The following is an 11655-nucleotide window of genomic DNA, read 5'->3' as shown; positions in this document are numbered from 1 at the left end:
CGGGGGGGAGGGGCAGGGGCGAGGGCGGGAGGGGCGGGCGCGAGGGAGGCGGGCGGGGAGGGCGGGCGCGCGGGCAGAGCGCGGCTGCCGCGGAGCCCGGCGCGGGCGGCTCTGGCGGGGAGCGAGGCTCGCAGCCAGGAGGCGGCGCGGCGGGGAGGGAGCGCGGGGTGGCGAGCCGGGCCGGGCCGGCCGCGGGGGGACAGCGCTGCGGGCCAGAGCGGGCGCTGCCGCCGGGACGTGCCGAGGGGGCGTCGGGCGCGGCCGAGAGAAGCGGCGAGCCTCGGCGGAGCGTTGTCCGGCTGGGCGCCGGGGCCGCCGCGACCTCCGGTTCTCGGGGGACTTGGCCGAGGAGACCCGCCTGCGGGAGGGAGCCGGAGGAGCAGGTCGGCGGGTCCGGGCAGGGGGAGAGGGAGAGCGAGGGCCAGCGAGAGCGAGCGAGCGAGCGAGCCTTCGAGGGGTGGGTGGGTGTGTAGGGGGACGAAGGGGTGTGATGTGTCTGTACGGAGTGTGTGAATGTGGTGTAGGGGTGTGTGTGCCTCTCTGTGTGACTGTGTGTACTGTGCGTGTCTGTGAGGGGCGTGCGTGTGTGTGAGAGAGAGAGAGAGAGGGGAGGCTGGGAGCTCACAGAGCTTGGGGCTGAACCCGTGTAAGAGGGGGGGCTCGGCAGAATCGGGTGGACACGTGTGTGCGCAGGGGGTGTGAAGGGTGAGTGGGTGAGTGTGTCACGGGTGCTAGGTGTGGCTGTGTGTGTGATGTAAGGGTGCCGGGTGCACGTGTGTCCCTGGCTTACCCTCCCGTTCCCCCCCCAGATGGGTGTGCGGGGAGGGGGTGTTGAGGGGGGGAGGTAGGACTCCGCGCCGCAGCAGCCCCTTGCCCCGCCTGCCTGCCTGGCCACCTTCCCCAGGAAGCCGGAGACGGCCAAGCTGCCCCTCCCCCAAGTACTTCTAGGGTTAAGGGGAAGGGAGCAGGGCCAAGCCCCGGGAAAGAGGGGAAGGGCTGAAGGGACAGCTTCTGCCAGACCAGGGCGCCCTGCTTCTCTGGCCCGAGCCTGGCTGCCTTCTCGGGCTCGGCCAGATCGCTCAGCCCTGTGCTTTGCCCCTCCCAGGGCCTTGTGTTCCCTGGGGTCTGAGTGAGAGAGAGTGCCAACACCTTAGGTTGGAGCCCGGGGTGGGGGTGGGAGCGGGTCGAGACTCCTCGGTGAGGGTTTGCTTGCTCACAGTTGTATCAGCAGAAGGGTGCTTGGCACATAGTAGGCCTCAGTAAATATCTGAGAGTGGACGGGGAGGAGAGAGAGAAGAGAGAGGGAAGAGATCTGAGTCTGGGAATCCAAGTCCACCCCCTCAGCCATCGGGAGAGGATGGGGGCAGCTGGTTGCCTTCAGACCCCGGTCGCCAGATTGAGCAGGTAGGGGAGGCAGGGGTTTAGGGAGAGGGGCTTTGGCTGGAAGAGAAGGCGGAACCGCAGGAGAGAGATCTGTTCTGGAGCCTGAATGGAGGAAGGAGCTAGCAACTCTTCCTGGGCAGAGCCCTTTGCATCCTGCCCTCACCACCTGCTTCTCGGTGATCAGCAGCCTGTCTCAGGGGGCATCCGATCCCAGGCAGCCAGGGCTCATAGCACCTCTCCTTTCTCCAGGACCTTCAAGCTCAGAAGGTGCTGAAGAACTGAGCCCCCTGCCCACTGAGGCCACCGGAGGCCAGGTGGGGCCATGGCAGGGCATGGCTGCCTGGGGCTGGGGCTGTTCTGCTGGGTCCTGCTTGCTGTTCCGGTGGGCCCCCAGCCTGCCTCCTCCGTCACAGGTGTCCCTCTCACCACTTTGACCCCACCACCTCAGAGTGAGGCCTCTATGCTGTCTCTCAACCTGGGACTGAACTTCAAATTCCACCTTCGGGGACCGGCTGCCGCCTGGGGGATCTCTGTCACGGAGGCCCAGCCACTCTCTCCTGGGCCGAGCCGGGAGCCCGAGGAAGAGGTGGCCAGTGGGCTGAGGACTGATCCCCTTTGGGAACTGCTGGTGGGCTCCCTTGGGAACTCCCCCCCGGAGTGGGGCTCTGCTGAAGGCAGCTCCACTCCCTGGGCCTCCTCCCTGTCTCCAGAGTCCACATCCCCCCTCTCTGGGCCCACTGCCCGGCCCACTGCTCCCTATCAGCCCAGGACGGGCACTGTGACCTGGGACACTGCTCTGACAGCCACGGCACCTCCGTCCAGTGCTCCCAGGCTCCGCCAGCGTGAGCTGGAGCTGAAGTTTGACATGGCGTTGAGAGCAGGCGCGGCCCCCACGCTCGGGCATCGAACGCTGCCCCTGCTGCCCAGCCTGCGGGCCAGTCTGGCAGAGATTGCGGGGCGCCTGGGACCCTTTGGTGAGTACCCACCCCGTCTGGAGGAGAGCCCCTGCTGGGCAGCCCAGCAGGTGGGAGGAAGCTTCAGCCTGGGCTCCTTTTGCAGGCTTCTTCGGCACTACTCTGTCCCCGCTGCGGAACTTCTCAGGCCCAAGCCCTCTAGGCCCAACTCCATCCCCAAGCTCTGCCTCTAGAGTTTCAGATTCTCCAGGTGAGTGTTGATTTCACTGCAACAGACACTGAGGGAACACTTGTGCGTGCCGGGCACTGTGCTGTGGGCCTAATCAGCATCGCCCTTTCTCTTTTTTTTTTTTTTTTTAAGATTTTATTTATTTATTTGAGACAGAGAGAATGAGAGAGAGAGAGCACATGAGAGGGGGGAGGGTCAGAGGGAGAAGCAGGCTCCCCGCCGAGCAGGGGCCCGATGCAGGACTCGATCCAGGGACTCCAGGATCATGACCCGAGCCGAAAGCAGTCGCCCAACCAACTGAGCCACCCAGGCGCCCGCCCTTTCTCTTTTGACTGTGTTGCTTCTCCCAGGGCATGGGGCATGGGCCACTGCTCCCATGGGGAGATGCCCTCTTTGCCATCCGAGTCTGGTCTGGTCCTGGTAGCTTAGCTCGCAGCATACGTGTGGTTACAATTTCTGGTCGGGGTACGCTGGCTCCCTTAACATAAGCTCTGGGGGAAGGGCGGGATTTTCTCCAAAGCCCCAGAGGCCAAGGCTGGCTGGTAGGATGGCCCTTGAACCCCACGTGCTCCCTTTGCAGGGTTCTTTGGCACCACTGTGTCCCCGCCCCCATCCCCCCTGGAAAGAAAGCTTCCAAGCTCAGGCCCGTTGGACCCAGCCACTTCCCTAAACTCTGCCACGATGGCAACAGCGTCAGTAGGTAAGTGTCCAATTCACTTGAACGTGACATTTATTTAGCACTGACTACATGCTAGCCACTCATCTGCATTCTGGGACTCTTTTATTTCATTGTCATCATAATCATAATCACCGTTCTCTTCATCATCAGCATGGAGATATATATTAACGGTCTGGGAACAAGTGTTGCCGGGGGCAGTCCCACACAGAGTTAAGTAATGGTCCTCCGGGAGTTTTGTAATCCCTGGCAGAGCAGGATGTAGACAGATGTATCCGAAGCAGGCGGATACAGGAACTCCTCATGGTTCCCACAGCCTCAGTACCAACTCCACCCTTCACGCCAGTCTGCCTGGCCTGCCTCTCCACCCCGCACCCCAACCTTAGGGCTCTCTCCTTTGCCGTCTGATCTGATATGACATGTTGTCAGTTATGAGCAGAGCTGGGCCCCTCATTGGAAAGACGCTGAAGAGAAGACTTTGAGCAGACAGATGCCACCCTTATTCAAGGAAGCCTTTCAGAATATACACATGGATAAGCTGGTGGTGCAGAGGAAAGAACAGGGCCTCTGAAATCTTTTTTTTTTTTTTTTAAGATTTTATTTATTTATTTGACAGAGAGAGAGAGAGATCGGAATCACAAGTAGGCAGAGTGGCAGGGAGCGGCAGAGGGAGAAGCAGGCTCCCCGCTGAGCAAGGAGCCTGATGTGGGACTCGATCCCAGGACGCTGGGATCATGACCCGAGCCAAAGGCAGACGCTTAACGACTGAGCCACCCAGGCGCCCGGGGCCTCTGGAATCTTGAGACTTGGTTTGGAATCCCAGTTCACTTACTAACTGGCTGGGTGAACTTGGGCAAGTTATTTAACCTCCCTGAGCCTGAATTTTCTCATATATCTAGGGTTTAGTAATAATACCTCTCTTGTTATCATGAAGCTTCCAGATAATGCAAGCTCCTGGCAGGAGGCTGGGCATGAAGTAGAAGTTTATTAAAGAGTAGCTGTTAACCTTGGTTCTTCCCCTACTGCATCCCAAGTTCACTTCCAGACCCTACCTAACACCACGTACCCTTGGCCTCAAGATGTGATGGACAACACAACCCACAGGGCAGAGTGCACACTCAGGGAGAGGCTCTGGTAGGTGAGGCCCAGCGAGCCACGGAGAGGGACCTCTAGGCCCGGCTTTGTTCTGCAAAGCCTTTATACTGTTGCTGCAAATCGTCTCGGCCACTTCAAAGTAGGAACCAGCTCAGCAGTGGTCCCCCAGCTTCTTCCAGTTCCAGACTTAACACAGAACCTGACTCTAGCTCACCCCCGAGCAGTTGCTGCACTCCTGGGCATGTGGCTGGGGAGGCAGCTGACCCCTCCCCATTCAGCCCAGTGTGTAGCAGTGACAGGATCTGCTGTGGGGTGGGAGGCAGGCTCCGTGGCCCCCGGGGAAGGATGCTGGCTGGCAGTCTGTCAACCTTGGTGACAGTGCTGGCCAGGCAGGTTTAATGAGTCTGGACAGTGTCAGAGGAAGCCCAGCTCGCTGCCCCACCCCCTCCCCCCGTCCTCACTGATGGCTGCAGGAACTCAGCCTCTTCCTGGCTCTTTCTCTCAGATAGACCCAGGAGGGCTGGAGGCTTCTCGGCCAGAAGGTCAGGGACCTTGCTCCAGCCAGCAGCGTGTGTAGGAAGTACTGTCTGGCAGTTAGGGGACAAAGGGAGTCTCTGTGTGTCTCCTCTAGGATCTTTCTAACCTAGGTGTGGTTAAGCTTTGACTCTAGAGCTTCTCTTCTCTAGCATTAGGCTCCCTTCACCTTGGGCAGAGCTAGGATTCAGCCAGTACACACGGGAGAAGTCGTGCAGGTCATTAGCATATTGAAAGACTTTCAACCCTGTTGATAAGTACCCACTGGCCTTAGCCCCCTGAGCCCTCCCCTCCACTCCCTGACCACCCTGGCTGACGTCTGTTCTCATTGGCTGGCATCTGCGCCATTTACAGTTGTTAAATATTTCGAATGTCAGTTACCCTTACAAAGAGGATCAATCTTCCATGATCCTAGAGGTGGGGGTGGGGGACAGGAATGGGGCCAGGCAGCTGAATGGGCTACAACTTCTACTGGGAGAGTGATTTCCCAGCCCTTTGATCTGGGCAGCTGGTAGATAATCAGGCCTGACTTTTCCATAAATCTAGCAGGCCCAGCTCCCTGACTCCTTCCCAGCCAGCTGTGACCTCACCAATTACTCACATTGGCATCCTATCTCCTTTCTTGCCCCTGAGGTCAAGAGGGGCCACAGGCCAGAGTGGGACCACCTTGTAAGAGAGGGCTGCTCAGGAGAGGAACTTACTATCTTCTGGGAGAGACTGAGGGCTCCTTCTGGGGAAGCCTCAAGTGGGAAGACGGGGATGAGGTCAAGTGGATTCTTCCAAGGCAGAAGCTGGGTCTTCTCTGCCTGTCCGCACCCACAGCATGGCCCAGCCCTGGGTACACAGGGCATGCCCACCTGCCCCCCAGAAAGCAATGCTCCTACTTCAGAACTACCTCCTCTGAGACCTGAGCTGTGCCTGTACTTTGTCTACGTTCTGGTTTTCATTTTTTTTCCTGGGTTCTTAGTAATGTTAAAAATTTGCTCTAGTTGCCATAGTGCTTGGGGACAGAGGTGAGAGATGGGGTTTCTTGTGGCCCTTGGGTAAGAAGTGGAGCTGGAAGAAGGCAAGGAAGACAAGCTGTGCTTGTCTGCTCAGTGAACAAAGAGGAGGCCGTGAGGGGTGGCAGTCTGGTTCAGGCCGTGGCGCTCCTGGGCTCGGTCCCATTGCCTTTCTGTGAGCTCGCCCAAGCTGAGGAAAAGCCAAGCAAACTCATCCACTTTGCTCAAGTGGGTTGGGCAAGAGCATCTGTGGGGACAAAGGAGTGAGGTTGATAGAGGGGGTACAAATATTCGATGCTGCTAACGTCAGACTGATACCCACCCCCATCAACAAGCCATCCCAGCTGAATGAACCTCATTTAACTCATGGCTGTGTCTTTATTAGGGGTTCAGGGGTGGTCAGTCCATCCAAATGGTGTTCTTTAAATAGGGTTCACAAAGTGAAACAATGTGTTGCCTTTCTAAGCAAGTTTAGGATGTGCTGAGAGACAACAACAGTCTTTTTTCTTTTAAGATTTTATTTGTTTATTTTCTATTTTTTTTAAAAGGTTTCATTCATTTATTTGATGGGGGCGGGGGGAGAGAGCAAGCACAAGCAACGCGGGGCTCAATCCCAGGACCCCAGGATCATGACCTGAGCCTGAACCACCCAGGCGCCCCGAGAGACAACAGTCTTTTGTTGGTTAAATCAAGAACTAGTTTGAGGCCAGAAATAGTCACATTCACATGAACACAAACTGATGACCGATTGGTGATAAACATTAGCTGATAATGATGATACCAACAACAATCATATATCGAATGCTTATTATGCACCAGGCACTCCGAAGAGCTCTGGACACATCGTCCATTCATCCACAAACCAGCCTTATGCAGTAGGTACTCTTCCTGGTTCGGACTTGAGGAACAGGATGCAGCGGGAGGCAGGGCACGTGTTACCATTTGCCGTAGGTGGCGGCGAGCTGTGTATACTTAATTTTTTGGCTGCTTCCCTCTCTGCCCTCCCCAGTTGTCTGGTTCTGTCTTCCCCTCCTCTCTCTCCAGAGCTGCTTTCTGTCCCCCACCCCCACTCCTTTTCCTCATTCTCAGGATTGCCTGTTCCCAGCAGGAACTGGCACAGCCCTGGGGGTGGGGGTGCACCTGGGGTCTTCCTGTAATGTACAGCTGAGACCAGGCGGGAGCATGGCCAGGCAGTTGGGGCAGGAGTCTGGCTGTCAGGAGACCCTTCCTCATTCTTTCTACAGCTGCCTCCTGTGCACCTCCCCATCCTCACCAGGGTGTCTCCATCCTTCACCACCATCTTTCTCCCTTCATACTTGTTTGCAGCTGCAGTTCTGCAGAGCTTGCTAGGTGGAGTAGGGAGAGGTTCAGCCTGAAGCATCTTCCTTTGCTGCCTGGCCATGGGAATAATCCTTGGATCTCTTTCTAACTCTTCTCTTGCTCCAGGAAAGTAAATTAGGGATCTTACTCCTCATCCTCTTTCACTTGACCCCCCCCCAAAGATGTATTTATTTATTTGAGGTGGGGTGGCGGGGAGTGGAGAGGGAGCGAGCATGCTCAGGGGAGGGGCAGAGGGAGAGAGAATCTCAGCAGACTCTCCACGGAGTGCAGAGCTCAATCCCATGACTCCAAGAGCATGACCCAAGCCGAAACCAAGAGTCAGACACCCAACCGACCGACTGAGCCCCTCCAGGTGCCCTTTGACTTCCCTTTCCCCAAGGGATGTGGGGAAGTTATTGGAGCACAGAATGGGGCGGGGGGCCTAAGTTAGCAAATCCTAGAGCACCTGAGGGGCTCACTCACTAAGATGGCAGTTATCCCACTCGGCTCTCCCCAGTGGTTCCTTCCTGGGAGTTCAAGTGTAGCCTCAAGACCCAGGGAAGTCCCTTTCAATGTCACCTTCCGTAAAGTGGAGTGAGAACTCAAGGAGCATGTACATTAAGAGCCTTAGACGAAAGTTTTGTGACTGAGTCAGGATGGGGACCATGGCTATGGGTAAGCTAAGGGTTGGGGGTGTGGCAGACAGGAAGGCCAGGGAATAGGGAAGATTGTGTTCTCCTCAGATGCTGGGAACCGGAGTGTCTTACCTCTCCCCCCGCTGCATGTGTGCATATGTGTGTGGGGGGGCTTTTCCTGAAGAGATGGGAGAAGAGGGAAACAGATGAAAAAGGGCAGAGGAAACTTCTCCTAGCACCAACGTGGGAGTTGGGAGTCAGGGGTGCAGAATAAGAGATAAGCAAACTAGTATTATGAAAAAGCTCTGGAATTGTGAGAAGGGGCTCAGACCAGTGCTCAGATCTGGATCCTAGTGGCAGCTCTGCCAGTTTGTGACCTTGGACAAGTCACTTTGCCTCTCTGTAGAGCCTCAGTGTCTTCATTGGACAAATAAGAGGATTCATTTATTCAACGAATATCTGCTCAGTGCCAACTCTGAGCCAGGCACCATTTTGGGCATGGAGATTCAGCTGTGAGCAGAGCCAACAAAAATCTTTGTTCTTATGAAGTTTTCTTTCTGGTGGGAGGATTGACCTAGAGGGGCCTCCTCCAGTTCCTTCCAGTTGTAAAATTCTGTGGCTTCTTAAGAAAAACCCTTTTCCGGGCACCTGGGTGGCTCAGTAGGTTAAGCGTCTGCCTTCAGCTCAGGTCATGGTCTCAGAGTCCTGGGATCAAGTCCCGCATCGGGCTCCCTGCTCAGCAAGGATTCTGCTCCTCCCTCTTCCTCTACCCCTCCCCTGGCTTGTGCTCTCTCTCTCTCTCTCTCTCTCAAATAAATAAACACAATATATATAAAAAGGAAAACCCTTTTTAGTAGAATCGCAGAGTGATGAAGGGAAATGAACAACGCAGAGAGCTAAGGGTGGGTTAGGGATGCGGAGAGGGATGAGAGCTGGAACTACTGTTGGGGAGTTTGACGGGGAGGGGAAGGCAAGGGGCTGAGAGACCCGGTGAGTTGCCTCAGACAAATGTTCTTTGCCCACAGACCCCACCACCCCCACCTCCGGCCCAGATGACTCATCTCCTGCCAGCCTTGGGAAGCCTTCGGTGGAGCCAGAGTGTGGGTCAGGGTCCTGCAGCATGGGAGAATTGCCCGAACCCGAAGGGCAGCCCCCTGTGGCTCCGCTGCCCCTCTTCTTCCTGACCCTGGAAGCCAACTGGGCAGAGGCCAGAGCTCGCTGGGGGCTGGCCTGGGAGGCCCACGTATACGGGGTAGGCACCCTCTTCGGCCTGGTGGCCCTGCTGGCGCTGCTGGCCCTAGCCCTCCTGCCCTGGCGCTGCCCGCCCGGCGCCCCCTGCCTGGCGCTGCTGGACCTGCTCCTGCTCTCGGCCGGGATCACGCGGGCCTTCCCGCTCTTCTACGACGCCTATGGGCACCGCGATCGGCTGCCCCCGCTCGCCTGGCTGCTGCTGCAGGACCTGCCGCTGCCCTGCCTGGCCGCCGGCCTGGGCCTGGCCTGCCTGCTTCTGGCCCGGCCGCGCCCGCCGCGGTGTCCCGCCGGGCTGGCCGCGCTGCTGCTGCTGGGGCTGGGGCTGGCGGCCGCGGCTGCCGTCGGGAGCGCCGCCCACCGCCCGCTGCGGCCCTTGCGGCTCGCCTCCCGCGGGCTGCACGCCTTCCTCGCCGCCCTCCTTTCCGGGCTCCTGCTGGCGCTCTCCTGCTGGGGGGGACGGCGGCGGCGGGCCGGAGCGCCCCTGGGAGGGTCCGGTTTCAAGGGCGCCACCCCTCTCCCGCAGGCGCGCAGCCCCTTCGCCCCGCGCGAATCCTGGCGGCGCGCGGCCCGCACAGCCCCGGTGGCGGGCACCTTCGGGCTGCTGAGCGGAGCCCTGCAGGGCTACGAGGTGCTGCACGCCTTGGGCTATGGCGGCCAGCCTGGCCTGGAGGGACCCTGGCCCTGGTGGGCCTTCCAGCTGGGCCTGCGCTTGGGCGAGGTGGGCGTCGCGCTCCCGTTGGCGCTGCTGGGCCTCTACCCCGCGCTCAGCAGCCCCCGTGTGCCGCCGCGCTGCTGGGCCAAGCTCTTCCGCTTGTCCCCGGGCCACGCGGCCCCACTGCTGCCCGGGGGCTGGGTCACCGGGCCCCCAGACAAGGAGCCCCTGGGTGGCGCCATCGCGCGTGGCGACGCGGAGCTGCTGCAGCTGTGCGCCCTGGCAGGGCCAGGCCCCGACCTCCTACTCCAGGGAGGCGGCTGCCGGGGCTTCGAAGGCGCGGCGGCCAACCCGGCCCCTTCTCCGGCCTCCTCTCCCTGCAGCGATTACACCGTGGACTTCCGCCCGCCCTCCCCAATCAACCTGCGGCGCAGCATTGAGGAGGCCCTCTGCAGCGAGGCCCTGCTCACGCCCGGCCTCTTCCAGGGCCCCGCCTTCGGGGAAGCCCTGCCTGGGCTCGGCCTCTACCGCACCACCTCTTTGGTGGCGAGGACGGGGGCTGGGCCCAGTGGGAGGTCTGAGGAGGCCCCTGGCTTCCCCGTGCCCCAGGAGCTCCCCTCTCCCGGGGCCTGGCCGGCGGGCAGCAGTGCCTCTTCCGGTTCGCTGTGCGGACTTTCGCGGGACAGCTCGTCCGTGCTGCTATGCTCCAGCCCCGACAGGCCCCCACGCTGTCCGCTGGTCTGCGTCCTCAGTCCCCCGCGGCCCTCAGGATGCAGCCCTAGCCTCCCGGGCTCAGGCTCCTACCAGGCCCTGTCCCCACCCTCCCGCGACTCCCCGGAGCCTACTCCTGAGCTGCAGGCCGCGGAGGCTTTGCTGCAGGAGCAATTCCTGGACGCCTGTCGACAGATCGACGAGCTGAGTGTGGGCAGCGACACTATAGACCTGTGAAGAGGCGGCCCCCTGGCTGCCCCAGCTTACGCCCCCTCCTGGCGCCTGCTCTGCCCGAGACCTGCACACTGTAACCCTTCCCCAGTCCTGCCTGGCTCAGATACCTCTCCCAGCTTTCTTCCCCACCCAGGGGTCCCTGGGCGGGTGGGTCAGCAGCCAGGCTCTGTTGATTGGGGTTAGTGCCACCTCCTCTGGAGCCCTGGGCGCGGATTCCCTCAGCTGCAATTCTAGGCTGGCAGGGGTCCCACTTTCCTTGGCATTCACCAGCAATAAAGCTCCAAGGTGCTCCACTCCCGACCACCACTCCCCACTCTGGTGCTGAGTGAGAGGGGCTGTCCCTCAGAGGACCTCGAGACTGGCTTCGGTCCCCACACCCACCTGTGCCGTGCCCAGGAATCCCATTCCTGTGTGAGTGAGACTCCCTGTCCTCCACATGATCCTTCCCCAGAGAAGGGTCCATGGCCCATCGAGGAGACTCCACAGCAGTTGGGTGGGAGGTGAGCGCTTTCAGAGTTAATTTATCAATAAAATATTTTCAGAGAAAGGTCTGACCTTCTTGGAAAGGTTTAGATGAGTCAACAGTAGCAGTGATTCCATCAGAACTGGAAGACAAGCAGTGTTTGGGTGGGGTGGCTTCATCCCACACCCTGGTGACCTTCACACCTGCGTGCAAGAAGCCTTGTCCTACAGCTGGGATGAGTGAGGGCCCTGGGAGTGACCCCGCGAAAACCCTCTGACTCTCTGGGAAGTGCCTTGTCAGAGATGAAACCGGCCCTGAGAAGTGAGGCAGGACTTCTGCAGTCATTGGTGGCAACGTCTGCATTCTTAGGAGCCCGGCCGCAGGCTGTGGTGGACAGCTGGCTAGGGGCCAGTCGGTGGTAAAGTCCTTCGTGGAAATGTTGATACACATGTATCAACATGTATACGGGCTTGATCACTTGAACACTTGGAGCTGGGATCCCCAGCAAACTCCCTGCCGTGTTCCCAGAGGAATTCACAGAGGTTACTACCTGCTCC

General features: G+C 59.3%; 1 protein-coding gene across 1 annotated transcript; it reads left to right on the top strand.

The window, feature by feature from the left end:
- The first annotated feature begins 592 nt into the window (after window positions 1-592).
- PRRT4 (proline rich transmembrane protein 4) lies at window positions 593-11440 on the top strand. Its single transcript, XM_035021055.1, has 4 exons — window positions 593-2357; window positions 2443-2547; window positions 3107-3226; window positions 8813-11440. Exons 1-4 carry the CDS (start codon window positions 1706-1708, stop codon window positions 10636-10638), a joined length of 2703 nt encoding a protein of 900 aa, XP_034876946.1. The 5' UTR covers window positions 593-1705; the 3' UTR covers window positions 10639-11440.
- The last annotated feature ends 215 nt before the right edge of the window (window positions 11441-11655 follow it).

The sequence above is a fragment of the Mirounga leonina genome, unplaced genomic scaffold (assembly GCF_011800145.1).
Source record: "Mirounga leonina isolate KUSES-001 unplaced genomic scaffold, KU_Mleo_1.0 Mir_174, whole genome shotgun sequence".
Lineage (NCBI taxonomy): Eukaryota > Metazoa > Chordata > Mammalia > Carnivora > Phocidae > Mirounga > Mirounga leonina.
This window is presented reverse-complemented; position numbering and strand designations above follow the sequence as displayed.